This window comes from Saccoglossus kowalevskii, chromosome 8, assembly GCF_978046115.1.
Source record: "Saccoglossus kowalevskii chromosome 8, keSacKowa6.1, whole genome shotgun sequence".
NCBI lineage: Eukaryota > Metazoa > Hemichordata > Enteropneusta > Harrimaniidae > Saccoglossus > Saccoglossus kowalevskii.
Window position 1 is genome coordinate 25,536,786 of NC_140648.1, and position 18,947 is coordinate 25,555,732.

General features: G+C 35.0%; 1 protein-coding gene across 1 annotated transcript in view; it reads right to left on the minus strand.

Annotated features, from left to right (window-relative positions):
* Positions 1 to 761: 761 nt before the first annotated feature.
* Positions 762 to 18,947, minus strand: part of LOC100371720 (nucleolar protein 12-like) — a 166,816-nt gene continuing 148,630 nt past the window's right edge. The window contains exons 2-5 of the mRNA XM_002734577.4: positions 2,693 to 2,856; positions 2,074 to 2,189; positions 1,272 to 1,330; positions 762 to 938 (exon numbers count right to left, since the gene is read on the minus strand). Of these exons, the coding sequence (XP_002734623.2) occupies positions 809 to 938; positions 1,272 to 1,330; positions 2,074 to 2,189; positions 2,693 to 2,856 (469 nt within the window). The 3' untranslated portion in view covers positions 762 to 808. The remainder of the gene's footprint in view (positions 939 to 1,271; positions 1,331 to 2,073; positions 2,190 to 2,692; positions 2,857 to 18,947) is intronic.

The window sequence follows — 18,947 nt, forward strand, 5'->3', positions numbered from 1 at the left end:
TGTATGTACCAAGTTTGAGCAAAATCCATCTGTAAACAGCCGAGAAATGCTTGATTTTGATGATTTTTAGAACAAAAACCATCTTGAATCAAATTCATGTGCATATGTATAATATCATGTATGTATGTGTGTGTGAAATTTGATTGTGATTGGTCCAGGCATTTCTAAGATACAGGTCCGGATGCACGGACAGACGCACTGAGGTCAAAAAACAAGTCCCCGTTTTCGGACTGCATCCGAACGGGACTAAAAATGGCCACCTATCAGCTATTTCGAACCTGATCTGTTAAACAAAGTGAAATGCATGAACAGTTGTTGAAGTAAGTCTCCAGTCAGCCATTTTTATTTAGTCATGATTGAGATACAGTTACAGAATGACATTTTTAAAATGGCCGACAATCTTGAATGATGTATGTGCAGTTGGGGATAATTTGCAAATCCATGTTTACAGATTCCATCCAAATGGTTCTACAGTGTAGTCTCCATGTCACTAAAAAAAAATTAACGATTACTGCCAATTAAACATAACCTACATCAGATTTAATAGTTTAGTTCATTTGTACAATACATATATGTATCACCACAGAGGGCGGTATAGTAACAATCACCTTACCACAGAGAGCAGTATTCCTGGAAAGGGAAAGTATGGCCACATGTAAACGGTGCATCATACCAAATTGTATTATGTTGTGTTATTCATGAACTACATTATTAGTATGTGTTCCAACAAAGTTGATGATAGCAACCAGAGACAGATGAACTTTTTACTTTGTTGAAACAAACATATTTTATTGATATCTTCATAAATTCACTTTTTCTTTTTTTTCTTTCTTTCCCGTCCAGCCTGTCCTTTTTTCTTGGATTTATTTTTGTTAATCTTTTTCAACTGCATAAATCTAATGCGCTTCTTCTTCTTGCTCATCTGTGTTAATTTTGATCTGCGTGTAAAGAGACTTCATGTAAAAAGAGTGTTCATCACATAGCATGCATTCAAATTCGAAAATAAATGTATTTTACACTGTACATTTCTACAGGTCCCATATTATATATTTAAGGACCTCACTGCTACAAAATTTTAAGATTTGTCCTGACTTGTGAAATAAACAAAAATGTGCCTCTCATGAAATTAATAAAATTCAACGACAGATGAATGAAACCAATCAGTAACCTTTGTTTTTTGGATAACAATGGATGACTTTTTTGTAGACAAGTTTGGTTAATGAACTGGTAAATTTCTAGAGTTGTCGCTAGATACAAAAATTATAACTCACTTTTTGTGTTTGGTTTCTGCTTCATCTCCATTTTTCACTTCATCTTTCACATAATCAACCTAACACAATAGTAAGGTGTCAAGAGTAATTAAGTCGGTATCGTTGAGGTGGCTATTCATGTATCATTGCAATTTAACAACATAATTTAACAGTTAAAGTTGCTAGAAAAAGATTGAAAGCTACTTTTAGTGTTACACAATTGTTATCTCTACAATGAAGACATGACCTGAATCTGAGGCCGGGAAATGTGATCTGGATCAGAATCTGAGGCCAAGCTCCTATCTGGATCTGGATACGAGTTAGAATTTGGAATATGAAGGCAGAATCTGCATTTGAGACTGGAATTGAGTTTGCAGCAGCGAATTCAGAGAGCGATGTTACTCGCATTTCCCATAAAGCAATTCTGCATCTGACTGGAATCTAAAGATGGAATTTGAGACTAGAATCTGGGACAGTAAATTGCATTTGGGGCTGGGATCTGAATCAATCTGATTAAAAGCCAATGCAGGTACAGGCCCAATTTTTATATAAAATTTTTTATTTAGGATGAGTAAAACCTAAAAACTTTGAGCCGATACCTACATCAGATTTCAATCAGTTTGGGATCTGAATTTGAAGCTAACTTTTTGTACATAAAAAAATTGCATGTGCATATTAAATTGCAGTAATGATTTTATTGTTAAATTTTGATTTTAAAATTCGTTTGAGTTGTGCTCTCTTTCTGATAGACTACTAACCCAACACATTATGACTATAGGCAAAAAAAAACTCTAAGCATCACCATGACAACTTCTTGTCTTACCTCATTTGGACCTATGAAATTTTCATCCAGATTCACATCTGTGATAGTTGTCACGGTAACTGTGTGCTCTGGGTGGTCATACATAGTGGGTTCAGGATTCAGTAAACCATCAAGTGCTGATGGAATTATGAAAAAAAACGAAAAAAAAAACACAAATTCAAGAATTGATACTGGTAACATATTTTAAACCAGGGTGCCCTCTAAGTCTGATATGATTTGACAATAACCCAGAGATTATTTTATGATGCAACTAGTTACCTGTATACCCATTCTTTGTCACGTCAATGATGCAACAGAAAATCAAACAGTTATTTCTTTAAAAGCAAAAGAAATCAGAAGCCACAACATTTTGCACCATCAGAATTCACAAACAACAACATAAAATCTTGATTGACACTTTCCAAAACAGTCAAATATCTGACTCAGTTTTTGATTAATGGGAGTCTATTTTGACTCTAGATCATTTCAAGATCAGTTCTGTTAGAGGGCGCACTGTAACGCAGTATAAAACTAAATAGCTTAACGCATTCAATTATATTGAATCTAATCACTATAAGTTATGCCCTCATTAATCTCTTGTGGACATTTTCAGACTCAATCATAACCAATACTCACTTACCATGAAAAGACGCAGAATTCTGATATCGATGCAATTTCTGTTTGAGTATTTTCCTCCTTTCTTCTCTTTCTTTCCTTTTGGCCTCTTTCAATTTTCTTTCTGCATCATCTCGAGCTTTCTTCCTTCTTTCTTCCTTACGTTTGTGAAATCCAGAGAGAAATTCACTGCCAAAATAAAACAAAAAATGTTTTATTATTGTCTTTTTCTGAGCTAAAGTACAATTGTTTTTAAGGTGTGTTTGGTTTGGTTTGAAAGACATGTTACATTCAAATCAAAAGATTCACGCCTATTAGTCTTGCACACAATCATGTTTGATTGAAGTTTATTCAAAATACTTCCAATTAATTATTTGCAGAACTATCATTTGAGTACCATATTACATTTTAATTTGACAAGAGATAAATTTTCACAAATTTCACGAGTCAGTCAAAATTAGGAAATTTTGTAGCATTAAAATCTTGATATTGCAATAATTTCTAGCATTGAAAATTAAACAGTTTACAGTACAGCAGATGTGCTTATAGTCAAACTAAGCCATATTTTAATAATCTAGCGTAAAATAAATGCAATTTATGATTTATGTGCGATTTTATGAGAGATGTTAATACAGTTTTGACAGGAATTACATGTTGTATCATCGTTACAGTCTGTGCAGTGTTTTGTGTTTATTGTATAATTTTTCTAGCAGCAATGAAATTGCCAAGTCAAAGGTCAGAGTGATTATTAACAATTCTATATCACCAATATTCATACAGTAATACATTGTGATTGGTCGAATGGTGATCCATCTTTTAAAATAAACAAAAACATTTACAGCTGTCTAAAAATAAGTGTGCATAAAGTCTTTCAGGTAAAAAAAAAATTGGCCAATTCTTAAATTCACATGCATAAACCGCAATTTTTATTTTTATTCCGAAATTGTCATTAAATGTGATGCACACGTGCATGGCAACCAACAATCATATTATATAATATGTAGCAAGTAATGCCTAGCAAAAAAGTGTAGCCGAGTAGTTTAGAACTGACAGAATCGTAGAACAATGATGTGTGCACACTGTGTAAGTTTAGTTATTAGTTCACACGCAAGTTCAAGTGGAATTTAATATCGTACCACACACGATTCATGTGTCGCTGCTGATCAAAATGACCTAGCTGAAACACTATTCAAAATTGAACTATCAGTACGTTGCCAGAATTTGATTGCCTTATCTTTGAACAACATTTTGAAGATGCTTTATCATAATGAGCTGCCCTGCAACAAACAAAAAGGCACTGACCATTGACTGGAAGTGCAACGATTTCAAACTCTATATATACACACATGCACTACCTGTGCTTGCTATAATATTTTGAATTGTGAATTCAGTTCTGTTATTTTTACCACTGTAATACGAATAGTGGATTGGGTTATTTTCCCACCACTGCACGGTAAGAATATGTGCCGTGTGAGGTAATTTATTTACATTTGTGCCAAACAGCATGCAAAAGCATACAAAACCTAAACAAGGATGACGGCCTATAATGAACCTATTTCCGAGTGCTGAAAGCCTCTGGTAAATGTACCCAACCACTGATTATAGCGCCACCTAGTGACATGATTTTCAACCTTATATGATGGATTGTCTTTGTGTTATAATTTTACCACACATTTTGACGTAAAAATGTTTGCTTTGGTTGATTTAAATAAATTATATAGTGCTGAAATGTGTTAACACATCACCTTATTAAAAGCCTTGAATGTAATAATGCACACATTATTAACTTTATTGATCACAACCTTCCATTTCTGTATGGCTAAAACACAGTCCCTCTATCTTCGGTCTGGAAACGACTAGCGTTCTTTTGTCTCGAACCGCAGTGAGGGTAAACAAACCGTTCACACGCGGGCGGAGGGAGTCAGGAAGTCAGACAGATTACAATACCTTCAAAATTTACCGTCATGCAAAGCGATACCTCATTGTCTGACTTCACTTTGACTTCAAATTCGGGCAACCACAACGTAAACAAACATGTAAACAAAATTATCACTATGAAATTTGGGTTTTTTGAACCCTGATACGCATCACAACCAGCCTACCAACTCATAAACATCCAGTTCCTGCAATTCAAAGATTAATATCGGGAATTATGTTCATTTTCTCGTTTTAATAGGGAAAAAACTTCGCGTGCCAACATGCTGACATCGCTAAACAAATCTTGTCAAAATGGCGTCGTTCATGTTAACGTAGTCGATCGAAAAACCTGTGATATTTCTGATTCTTGTGGGGTTCATAACAGTTCAAGTCATCTAGACAACAACTAATGACTTTATTCTATGCAAAAGTATATAACAATGCTTCAATGTTTGTATATAAATGATTTTTTTAGCACAGAATTGAGTACATTGTCATTTCAAAACGTTGCCATTTGCATTTACGATCTAAAAAGCATCCATAAAAGTCGCTCAATTTAACATTAATAAAATGCGGTGTGACAAATAACAAATCAGCCCACCAATTTTTAATGATATGTTTCGATCATAAAATGTCAAATTTGAAGACAAATATTGGTTTCGCGCCGAGAAGTATGGTAAATAAAATTGAATTTCAATCACCCCAAAATCAAAAACGACAAATATCTGGGTAAAGGTATGAAAATTTGTTGCGAAAATGTGTCGCTGCTGGTAACATAGATGAATTAATTAAAGAACTACTCGCCGGCTAAAATATGACCTTATACAGATATCCTGATTAAAAAATTATGTGAAAAAGTACGAATTCTGGAATAAACAACTAAGTTGTTAAAAAAATACATAACACCGACGATGTCAAGTCACGTACTGATCACGTGACAATGCTTTGCCCACACCCGCAATGCGCCTTTGCCAGGGAAGAAGACCAATTCACACCTAATACAATGACCGTTTCTAGACCGGGGATAGAGGAACTGTGGCTAAAACAAAAAAAAATATAGCTGCATAGCAGCGATGACGGGTTTCGAGCCTGCGTGGCTCATGACAAATTGCACTTGCTCGATGTGATTATTTGACGAACGTTTCATGTCTAGAATGCAAGATAGCAGACAAACTACACAACATATGGATTTGATTTCACAGGAATATGATAAACTTAATGCAAGGACAAATAGTTCATGAGTTATAGAACTTTTTCTCTTTTACTAAATCCAAGATGGCTGCCAAAGGAAGCCATTTTTAAAAATCTACTTCAGTAACTTTGTAGAGCTATCAACAGAGATACTATATGCTAAATTGCTTTTCAAACAAGCAAGCAGTTTTTAGCAAGATATTTTTTTGAGGTTTTTTGAATTTTTGTGATAAATTCAACATGGCCGCCAAAACCACTTGAATCATGGGAAATATTTCTATGAACACATAATCATCTCATTGAGCGGATGTTGTATGCCAAGTTTTGTTTAAATCTGGCAAATTGTTCATAAGTTATAGCGTGCTTTCACTTTTTACTAAATCCAAGATGGCTGCCAAAGTAAGCCATTTTTCGAAAATCTGCTTCAGTAACTTTGTAGAGCTATCGACAGAGATACTATATGCTGATTTGCTTTTCAAACAAGGAAGCAGTTTTTAACAAGATAATTTTTTGAGGTTTTTTGAATTTTTGTGATAAATTCAACATGGCCGCCAAAACCACTTGAATCATGGGAAATATTTCCATGAACACATAATCATCTCATTGAGCGGATGTTGTATGCCAAGTTTTGTTTAAATCTGGCAAATCGTTCATAAGTTATAGTGTACTTTCACTTTTTACTAAATCCAAGATGGCTGCCAAAAGAAGCCATTTTTCGAAAATCTGCTACAGTTACTTTGTAGAGCTATCAACAGAGATACTATATGCTAAATTGATTGTCAAACAAACAAGCAGTTTTTAAGAAGATAATTTTTTGAGGTTTTTTGCAATTTTTTGATAAATTCAATATGGCCGCCAAAACCACTTGAATCATGGGAAATATTTTTATGAACACATAATCATCTTATCGAAGGGATGTTGTATGCCAACTTTGGTTTAAATCTGGCAAATTGTTCATGAGTTATAGCGTACTTTCACTTTTTACTAAATCCAAGATGGCTGCCAAAGGAAGCCATTTTTCAAAAATCTGCTTCAGTCACTTTGTAGAGCTATGGCCACAGGTGCTGCAAAGCAAATGTCTAATCACATGAACGAGCCATTTTTGAGAAGAAGATTTTAAAAATTTGTTGTCAATTTTCACAAAATCCAATATGGCGGCCAAGGTCACATGACCGCTAAAGATTTTATTGCTGATATTTGCTAGACATGAGCCAATGATGCCACACAAAAAAACCGGAAGTTCCTAGACCCTCAGAAAGTGGTGCAATTGAGCACTTCCGGTTTGTGTTCTACCTAAGATGGCGGCCAGGTCATGTGACCTACATGGCTGGTTTTGGGGTATGCACCACAACTCATGGCCCTTCATCAGCATGCAAAATGCCTAATCAATCGCAGCATTATTTTTCAAGTTACAGTGATTTATAAAAACGGCGGAAAAATAATAATAATAATAATAATAAATATAGCTGCATAGCAGCGATGACGGGTTTCGAGCCTGCGTGGCTCATGGCAAATTGCACTTGCTCGATGTGATTATTTGACTAATGTTTCATGTCTAGAATGAAAGATAGCAGACAAACTACACAACATATGGATTTGATTTCACAGGAATATGATAAACTTAATGCAAGGACAAATAGTTCATGAGTTATAGAACTTTTTCTCTTTTACTAAATCCAAGATGGCTGCCAAAAGAAGCCATTTTTCGATAATCTAATTTAGTAACTTTGTAGAGCTATCAACAGAGATACTATATGCTAAATTGCTTTTCAAACAAGGAAGCAGTTTTTAACAAGATAATTTTTTGAGGTTTTTTGAATTTTTGTGATAAATTCAACATGGATGCCAAAACCACTTGAATCATGGGAAATATTTTCATGAACACATAATCATCTCATTGAGCGGATGTTGTATGCCAAGTTTTATTTAAATCTGGCAAATCGTTCATAAGTTATAGCGTACTTTCACTTTTTACTAAATCCAAGATGGCTGCCAAAGGAAGCAATTTTTCGAAAATCGGCTTCAGTAACTTTGTAGAGCTATCAACAGAGATACTATATGCTAAATAGATTGTCAAACAAGCAAGCAGTTTTTAAGATAATAATTTCTTGAGGTTTTTGGCATTTTTGTGATAAATTCAAGATGGCCGCCAAAACCACTTGAGTCATGGGAAATATTTTTATGAACACATAATCATCTTATTGAGTGGATGTTGTATGCCAAGTTTTGTCGAAATCTGGAAAATTGTTCATAATTTATAGCGTAATTTCACTTTTCACTAAATCCAAGATGGCTGCCAAAGGAAGCCATTTTTCAAAAATCTGCTTCAGTACCTTTGTAGAGCTATCAACAGAGATACTATATGCTAAATTGATTGTCAACCAAGCAAGCAGTTTTTAAGAAGATAATTTTTTGAGGTTTTTTGCAATTTTTTGATAAATTCAATATGGCCGCCAAAACCACTTGAATCATGGGAAATATTTTTATGAACACATAATCATCTTATCGAAGGGATGTTGTATGCCAACTTTGGTTTAAATCTGGCAAATTGTTCATGAGTTATAGCGTACTTTCACTTTTTACTAAATCCAAGATGGCTGCCAAAGGAAGCCATTTTTCAAAAATCTGCTTCAGTCACTTTGTAGAGCTATGGCCATAGGTGCTGCAAAGCAAATGTCTAATCACATGAACGAACCATTTTTGAGAAGAAGATTTTAAAAATTTTTTGTCAATTTTCACAAAATCCAATATGGCGGCCAAGGTCACATGACCGCTAAAGATTTTATTGCTGATATTTGCTAGACATGAGCCAATGATGCCACACAAAAAAACCGGAAGTTCCTAGACCCTCAGAAAGTGGTGCAATTGAGCACTTCCGGTTTGTGTTCTACCTAAGATGGCGGCCAGGTCATGTGACCTACATGGCTGGTTTTGGGGTATGCACTACAACTTATGGCCCTTCATCAGCATGCAAAATGCCTATTCAATCGCAGCATTATTTTTCAAGTTACAGTGGTTTATAAAAACGGCGGAAAAATAATAATAAGAATAATAAACATAGCAATTACAAAAGGGTTTCGCCCCATAGGGCTCGAAACCCTAATAATAATAAGAAATATAGCTGCAGAGCAGCTATTAACGGCTTTCAAGAAAAGGGACCATAACACTATTAAATTTGGAAAAAAAAGTTTGAAGATTTGATTTGTGCAATGTATATACGTGTAGGTTACATGACGTTCTGGCCCAATGCCTTCATTATAGCGGTATTTCTATGTCTCTAACTTCAATAGTGCTCGAGATATTGTATATATGCATATTGAATGAGTTCTATGACCATATATGGTCAACGGATATGTTGGCCAATTCTCTTTCCATTGCCTTCAATATAGCGTTGGTACCCTGTCTGTACATGCAATACTGCTTGAAATATTAGAGACATGCATATTTAATGAGATCTATGACCATATATGGTCAACGGATATGTTTGCCAATTCTCTTGTCCATTGCCTTCAATATATCATTGGTACCATGTTTATACTTGCAATGGTGCTTGAGATATTGGAGACATGCATATTTAATGAGTTCTATGACCATATATGGTCAACGAATATGTTGGTCAATTTTCTTGTCCATTGCCTTCGGTATACCGTTAGTTCCATGTTTGTACATGCAATAGTGCTTGAGATATTGGAGACATGCATATTTAATGAGTTATATGACCATATATGGTCATTGAAGATGTTGACAATTTCTCTTGTCCAAAGCCTTCAATATAGCAATGGTTCCATGTCTGTATGTGCAATAGTCCCTGAGATATTATAGGTATGCATATTTAATGAGGTATATGACCTTATATGGTCAACGAATATGTTGGCTCATTCTCTTGACCATTTCCTTCAATATAGCGTCAGTTTCACGTTTGTACATGCAATAGTGCTTGAGATATAAGAGACATGCATATTTAATGAGTTCTATGACCATATATGGTCAACGAATATTTTGGCCAATTCTCTTGTCCGTTGCCTTCAATATACCGTTAGTTCCATATTTGTACATGCAATAGTTTTTGAGATACAAGAGACATGCATATTTAATGAGTTCCAAGATGGCGGCCGAACCACGTGACTAATCGAAAATCTGTTTCAGTCACTTTTAATGGCATGACATGTAGAAGGTATATACAAATTTTCAGGCAAAACGGTCCAGCCGTTTCAGAGAAGAAGTTGTTTGAAGTTGGCGGAAGAATAATAATAATAATAATAATAATAATAATAATAATAATAATAAATATAGCTGCATAGCAGCAATCACCGGTTTTCAAGACCATGGCACATGGCCAAGTCACATGCAATGCATGGCCAGGTATGACTGTTTGCAATACCCCTCAAAATTAACATTGGTCCCATGTTTGTATATGTGATAGTGTCCGAGATATTATTGACATGCATATGTAATGAGTTATATGTCCATTTATAGTCATCGGGTATGTTTGTCAATTCTCTTGTCCAATGTCTTCAATATAGCATTGGTTCCAAGTTCCGACCTGCAACAGTGTCTAAGATGTTAGAGGCAAGCATATTTAATGAGTTCTATGACCATATATGGTCATCTCATATGGTGGAGAATTCTCTTGTACAATGTCTTCAGTATATGTTTGGGTACATGTCCCTATCTTTAAAAGTGCTCGAGATACTAGAGACATGCATATTAAATGAGTTCTATGACCATATATGGTCATCGAATGTGTTGGTCAATTTTCTTGTCCAATGTCTTCAATATAGCGTTGGTTCCATGTTTGTACTTGCAATAATGCCTGATATATTAGAGACACGCATATTTAATGAGTTATATGACCATATATGGTCATCAACTATGTTGATCAATTCTTTTGTTCAATGTCTTCAATATAACATTGGTTCCATGTTTGTACTTGCAATAGTGCCTGAGATATTAGAGACATGCATATTCAATGAGTTCCATGACCATATATGGTCATCGAATGTGTTGGTCAAATCTCTTGTCCAATGTCTTCACTATAGGTTTGGGTACATGTCTATATCTTTAAAAGTGCTCGAGATATTATAGATATGCATATTTAATAAGTTCTATGACCATATATGGTCATCGAATATGTTGGTCAATTCTCTCGGCCAATGTCTTCAATATAGCGTTGGTTCCATGTTTGTACTTGCAGTAGTGCCTGAGATATTAGAGACATGCATATTTAATGAGTTGCATGACCATATATGGTCATCCAATATTTTGGTCAATTCTCTTGTCCAATGTCTTCAATATAGCGTTAGTTCCATGTTTGTATATACAATAGTTCTCAATATATGTCAATTCAATGTGTATCATATATAGGCCCTCCCCCCTTTCCCATAATGCAACATTGCTGACTATTTTATATAAAATGTGAAAAATATTCATAAATCAACTGCTCCAAAACTACTGGTCGCACTTTCATGATTCTTTGATTAATCTGTAGTATGTATGATGTTCTTCAAAATTATGGCGTGGAATTTTGATACGATCAAAATTATGCAAATGAGATGCAAAACAATATTTCAGAAAATTCTAGAAAAAAAAGTCACATGACCGTTCAACTTTTTTTTCATGAAATACGTAGCTCTAGGGTCAATGCTTCTTTTAAGCGAAAGTTTGAGACTCCTAGACCCTCAGAAAGGTGTTTAAATGAGCATGCCATTTTTCGCCTTAAATTCAAAATGGCCGCCGTACCACGTGACCAATATGCGTCATCTTAGGATATGCACTAGATTTCATCAGACTTTACAAACATGTGCAAACATTTTCAAGATATGTGCAATGGTGTTCGAATGGCGCTTAGCGAAAAATCTGGCGGAATAATAATAATAATAATAATAATAAATATAGCTGCGTTGCAGCAATGTCGGGTTTCGAGCCCACTGACTTATTAGCAGCGTTCCAAAATCAGCATCATTGACAATAATATATTAAAGGAAATTGCATGGCCTTCATACTAAACATGTTACATGTTCCTGTCTGTAACAGTGCTTAAGGTATTACAATCTTGCATATTTAATGAGGTCCCATGACCATATACGGTCATCGGATGTTTTTTTCAGCTCTGTTGTGCAATAACTTCAATATTGCATTGGTTGCATGTTCCTATCTGTAACAGTGCTTGAGAAATAACATTTATGCATATTTGATGAGGTCACATGACCATATATGGTCATCACATTAGTTAGTCACATCTCTTGTTCCATAGATTCGATATTGCACAGGTTGCATGTTCCCGTCTGTAATAGTGCTTGAGTTATTACATTTATGCTTATTTGATGAGGTCACATGACCATATATGGTCATCGGATATGTTAGTCACTTCTGTTGTGCAATAGCTTCAATATTGCACTTGTTGCATGTTCCTATCTGTAACAGTGCTTGAGTTACTACATTTATTCATATTTGATGAAGTTACATGACCATATATGGTCATCACATTAGTTAGTCACATCTCTTGTATCATAGCTTTGATATTGCATAGGTTGCATGTCTATATCTGTGATTCTGCTTGAGATATTACAATTATGCATAATTAATGACGTCACATGACCATATACGGTCATCTCATTAGTTACTCACATCTCATGTCCCATAGCTTCGAGTTTGCACAGGTTGCATGTTCATGTCTGTAACAGTGCTTGAGTTATTACATTTATGCATATTTGATGAGGTCACATGACCATATGTGGTCATCACATTAGTTAGTCACATCTCTTGTTCCATAGATTCGGTATTGCACAGGTTGCATGTTCCCGTCTGTAACAGTGCTTGAGTTATTACATTTATGCATATTTAATGATGTCACATGACCGTGTATGGGCATCAGATGTGTTAGTCACATATCTTGTCTCACAGCTTCGATATTGCACAGGTTGCATGTTTCTAACTGTAACAGTGCTTGAGATAATTCAATTATGCATATTTAATGAAGTCACATGACCATATATGGTCATCACATTAGTTAGTCACATCTCTTGACCCATACCTCCGATATTGCACAGGTTGCATGTAACTAACTCTTGCAGTGCTTGATATATTACATTTATGCATATTCAATGAGGTCACATGACCATATATAGTCATCTTGTTTTTTAGTAAAATTTCATGTACCATCACTTCAATATTGCACTGGTTGCATGTTCACGTCTGTAACTGTGCTTGAGTTATTACATTTATGCATATTTGATGAAGTCACATGACCATATATGGTCATCATATTAGTTAGTCACATCTCGTGTCTTATAGTTTCGATATTGCACAGGTTGCATGTCCCTATCTGTAACAGTGCTTGATATATTACATTTATGCATATTTAATGAGATCACATGACCATATATGGTCATCTTGTTTGTTAGTAGAATTTCATGTACCATCATTTCAATATTGCACTGGTTGCATGTTCCTATCTGTAACAGCGCTTGAGTTATTACATTTATGCATATTTGATGAAATTACGTGACCATATATGGTCATCACATTAGTTAGCCACATCTCTTGTCTCATAGCTTCGATATTGCATAGGTTGCATGTCTCTATCTGTGATTCTGCTTGAGATATTACAATTATGCATATTTAATGACGTCACATGACCATATACGGTTATCACATTAGTTACTCACATCTCATGTCCCACATCTTCGATTTTGCACAGGTTGCATGTTCATGTCTGTAACAGTGCTTGAGATAATTCAATTATGCATATTTAATGAAGTCACATGACCATATATGGTCATCACATTAGTTAGTCACATCTCTTGACCCATACCTTCGATATTGCACAGGTTGCATGTCCCTAACTCTTGCAGTGCTTGATATATTACATTTATGCATATTCAATGAGATCACATGACCATATATGGTCATCTTGTTTGTTAGTCAAATTTTATGTACCATCACTTCAATATTGCACTGGTTGCATGTTCCCGTCTGTAACTGTGCTTGAGTTATTACATTTATGCATATTTGATGAAGTCACATGACCATATATGGTCATCACATTAGTTAGTCACATCTCGTGTCTTATAGCTTCGATATTGCACAGGTTGCATGTCCCTATCTGTAACAGTGCTTGATATATTACATTTATGCATATTTAATGAGATCACATGACCATATATGGTCATCTTGTTTGTTAGTAGAATTTCATGTACCATCACTTCAATATTGCACTGGTTGCATGTTCCTATCTGTAACAGTGCTTGAGATATTGCAATTATGTCTAAAAAATGAGGTCACGTGACCATGTAAAAGAACAAAAAAATATGGAAAAACATTCTAAAATCTTCTTATAAAAAACGGCTTATCGCCTGGACTCAATATTTTGGAATTAAATACTATGTCATATGATCTTTCAAAGTTATTCAGGGTTAGTTGATTTGTCGACAATTATGCAAATGAGATGCAAAACAAAATTTCAAAAAATTCTAAAAAAAAAAGTCACGTGACCGCTAAAGTTTTTTTTGATGAAATTTGTAGCCCTTGTCGCAATGCTACTATCATAAAAAAATTGGAGCACTCAGACCCTCAGAAAGGTGCGCAATTCGGCATTGAAAATTTCGCCTTTAATCCAAGATGGCGGCCTGGTCATGTGACCTATGTGTCTGAACTTAGGATATGCACCAGATCTCATACAGCTTTACCATTGTGGCAAGTATGGAACTGATCGGTCCAACGGTGTTGACATAAAGCGTGACCAAAAATTTAGGCGGAAGAATAATAATAATAATAATAATAATAATAATAATAAACGGAACAATTACAATAGGGTTTCGACCAAATGGGCTCGAAACCCTAAATATAGCTGCATAGCAGCAATGACCGGTTTTCAAGACCATGGCACATGGCCAAGTCACATGCAATGCATGGCCAGGTATGACTGTTTGCAATAGCCCCCAAAATTAACGTTGGTCCCATGTTTGTATATGTGATAGTGTCCAAGATATTATTGCCATGCATATGTAATGAGTTATATGACCATATATAGTCATCAGGTATGTTTGTCAATTCTCTTGTCCAATGACTTCAATATAGCATTGGTTCCATGTTCCTACCTGCATCAGTGCCTAAGATATTAGAGGCATGCATATTTAATGAGTTCTATGACCATATATGGTCATCTCATATGTTGGACAATTCTCTTGTCCAATGTCTTCAGTATAGGTTTGGGTACATGTCCCTATCTTTAAAAGTGCTCGAGATATTATGGATATGCATACTTAATGTGTTCTATGACCATATATGGTAATCGAATATGTTGGTCAATCCTTTTGTCCAATCTCTTCAATATAGTATTGGTTCCATGTTTGTGCTTACAATAGTACTCGAGATATTAGAGACATGCATATTTAATGAGTTGTATGACCATATATGGTCATCGACTGTGTTGGTCAATTATCTTGTCCAAAGTCTTCAATATAGATTTGGGTACATGTTTCTATCTTTAAAAGTGTTCGAGATATATGGATATGCATATTTAATCAGTTCTATGACCATATATGGTCATCGAATATGTTGGTCAATTCTCTCGTCCTATGTCTTCAATATAGCGTTGATTCCATGTTTGAACTTGCAATAATGCCCGAGATATTAGAGACACGCATATTTAATGAGTTATATGACCATATATGGTCATACACTATGTTGATCAATTCTTTTGTTCAATGTCTTCAATATAGCATTGGTTCCATGTTTATACTTGCAATAGTGCCTGAGATATTAAAGACATGCATATTTAATGAGTTGCATGACCATATATGGTCATTCAATATTTTTCTCAATTCTCTTGTTCAATGTCTTCAATATAGCGTTGGTTCCATGTTTGTATATGCAATAGTTCTCAATATATGTCAATTCAATGTGTATCGTATATGGGCCCTCCCCCCTTTCCCATAATGCAACATTGCTGACTATTTTATATAAAATGTGAAAAATATTCATAAATCAACTGCTCCAAAACTACTGGTCGCACTTCCATGATTCTTTGATTAATCTGTAGTATGTATGATGTTCTTCAAAATTATGGCGTGGAATTTCGATACGATCAAAATTATGCAAATGAGATGCAAAACAATATTTCAGAAAATTCTAGAAAAAAAAGTCACATGACCGTTCAACTTTTTTTTTCTGATATACGTAGCTCTAGGGCCAATGCTTCTTTTAGGCGAAAGTTTGAGACTCCTAGGCCCTCAGAAAGGTGTTTAAATGAGCATGCCATTTTTTGCCTAAAATTCAAAATGGCCGCCGTACCACGTGATCAATATGCGTCATCTTAGGATATGCACTAGATCTCATCAACCTTTACAAACATATGGAAATTTTTTACAGATATGTGCAATGGTGTCGAAATGGCGCTTAGCGAAAAAATCTGGCGGAATAATAAAAAACATAACGATTACAATAGGTTTCCAAGACATGTGTCTTGAAAACCTAAATATAGCTGCATAGCAGCAATCACCGGTTTTCAAGACCATGGCACATGGCCAAGTCACATGCATTGCATGGCCATGTATGACTGTTTGCAATAGCCCTGAAAATTAACGTTGGTCCATGTTTGTATATGTGATAGTGTCCGAGGTATTATAGCCATGCATATTTAATGAGTTCCATGACCATATATAGTCATCGGGTATGTTTGTCAATTCTCTTGTCCAATGTCTTCATTATAGCATTGGTTCAATGTTCCTACTTGCAACAGTGCCTAAGATATTAGAGACTTGCACATTTAATGAGTTCTATGACCATATATGGTCATTTAAAATGTTGGTCAATTCTTTTGTCCAATGCCTTCAGTATAGGTTTGGGTACAAGTCTCTATCTTTAAAAGTGCTCGAGATATTATGGATATGCATATTTAATGAGTTCTATGACCATATATGGTCATCAACTATGTTTGTCAATTCTGTTGTCCAATGTCTTCAATATAGCGTTGGTACCATGTTTGTACTTGCAATACTGCCTGAGATATTAGAGACATGCATATTTAATGAGTTCTAAGACCATATATGGTCATCGATTGTGTTGGTCAATTCTCTTCTTCAATGTCTACAATATGGCGTTGGTTCCGTATTTGTACTTGCAATAGTGCATGAGATATAAGAGACATGCATATTTAATGAGTTCTATGACCATATATGGTCATTTTATATGTTGGTCAATGTTGTTGTCCAATGCCTTCAATATAGGTTTGGGTACATGTCTATATCTTTAAAAGTTCTCGAGATATTATGAATATGCATATTTAATGAGTTCTATGACCATATATGGTAATCGAATATGTTGGTCAATTCTCTCGGCCAATGTCTTCAATATAGCGTTGGTTCCATGTTTGTACTTGCAATAGTGCCTGAGATATTAGAGATATGCATATTTAATTAGTTCTATGACCATATATGGTCATCCAATATTTTGGTAAATTCTCTTGTCCAATGTCTTCAATATAGCGTTAGTTCCATGTTTGTATATGCAATAGTTCTCAATATATGTCAATTCAATGTGTATCGTATATGGGCCCTCCCCCCTTTCCCATAATGCAACATTGCTGACTATTTTATATAAAATGTGAAAAATATTCATAAATCAACTGCTCCAAAACTACTGGTCGCACTTTCATGATTCTTTGATTAATCTGTAGTATGTATGATGTTCTTCAAAATTATGGCGTGGAATTTTGATACGATCAAAATTATGCAAATGAGATGCAAAACAATATTTTAGAAAATTCTAGAAAAAAAAGTCACATGACCGTTCAACTTTTTTTTCGTGAAATACGTAGCTCTAGGGCCAATGCTTCTTTTAAGCGAAAGTTTGAGACTCCTAGACCCTCAGAAAGGTATTTAAATGAGCATGCCATTTTTCGCCTAAAATTCAAAATGGCCGCCGTACCACGTGACCAATATGCGTCATCTTAGGATATGCACTAGATCTCATCAAACTTAACAAACATGTGAAACAATTTTCCAAATATGTGCAACGGTGTTCGAATGGCGCTTAGCGAAAAATCTGGCGGAATAATAATAATAATAAATATAGCTGCATAGCAGCAATGACCGGTTTTCAAGACCATGGCACATGGCCAAGTCACATGCAATGCATGGCCAGGTATGACTGTTTGCAATAGCCCCCAAAATTAACGTTGGTCCCATGTTTGTATATGTGATAGTGTCCAAGATATTATTGCCATGCATATGTAATGAGTTATATGACCATATATAGTCATCAGGTATGTTTGTCAATTCTCTTGTCCAATGACTTCAATATAGCATTGGTTCCATGTTCCTACCTGCATCAGTGCCTAAGATATTAGAGGCATGCATATTTAATGAGTTCTATGACCATATATGGTCATCTCATATGTTGGACAATTCTCTTGTCCAATGTCTTCAGTATAGGTTTGGGTACATGTCCCTATCTTTAAAAGTGCTCGAGATATTATGGATATGCATACTTAATGTGTTCTATGACCATATATGGTAATCGAATATGTTGGTCAATCCTTTTGTCCAATGTCTTCAATATAGTATTGGTTCCATGTTTGTGCTTACAATAGTACTCGAGATATTAGAGACATGCATATTTAATGAGTTGTATGACCATATATGGTCATCGACTGTGTTGGTCAATTATCTTGTCCAAAGTCTTCAATATAGGTTTGGGTACATGTTTCTATCTTTAAAAGTGTTCGAGATATATGGATATGCATATTTAATCAGTTCTATGACCATATATGGTCATCGAATATGTTGGTCAATTCTCTCGTCCTATGTCTTCAATATAGCGTTGATTCCATGTTTGAACTTGCAATAATGCCCGAGATATTAGAGACACGCATATTTAATGAGTTATATGACCATATATGGTCATACACTATGTTGATCAATTCTTTTGTTCAATGTCTTCAATATAGCATTGGTTCCATGTTTATACTTGCAATAGTGCCTGAGATATTAAAGACATGCATATTTAATGAGTTACATGACCATATATGGTCATCCAATATCTTGGTCAATTATCTTGTCCAATGTCTTCAATATAGCGTTAGTTCCATGTTTGTACTTGCAATAGTGCCTGAGATATTAGAGACATGCATATTTAATGAGTTGCATGACCATTTATGGTCATCCAATATT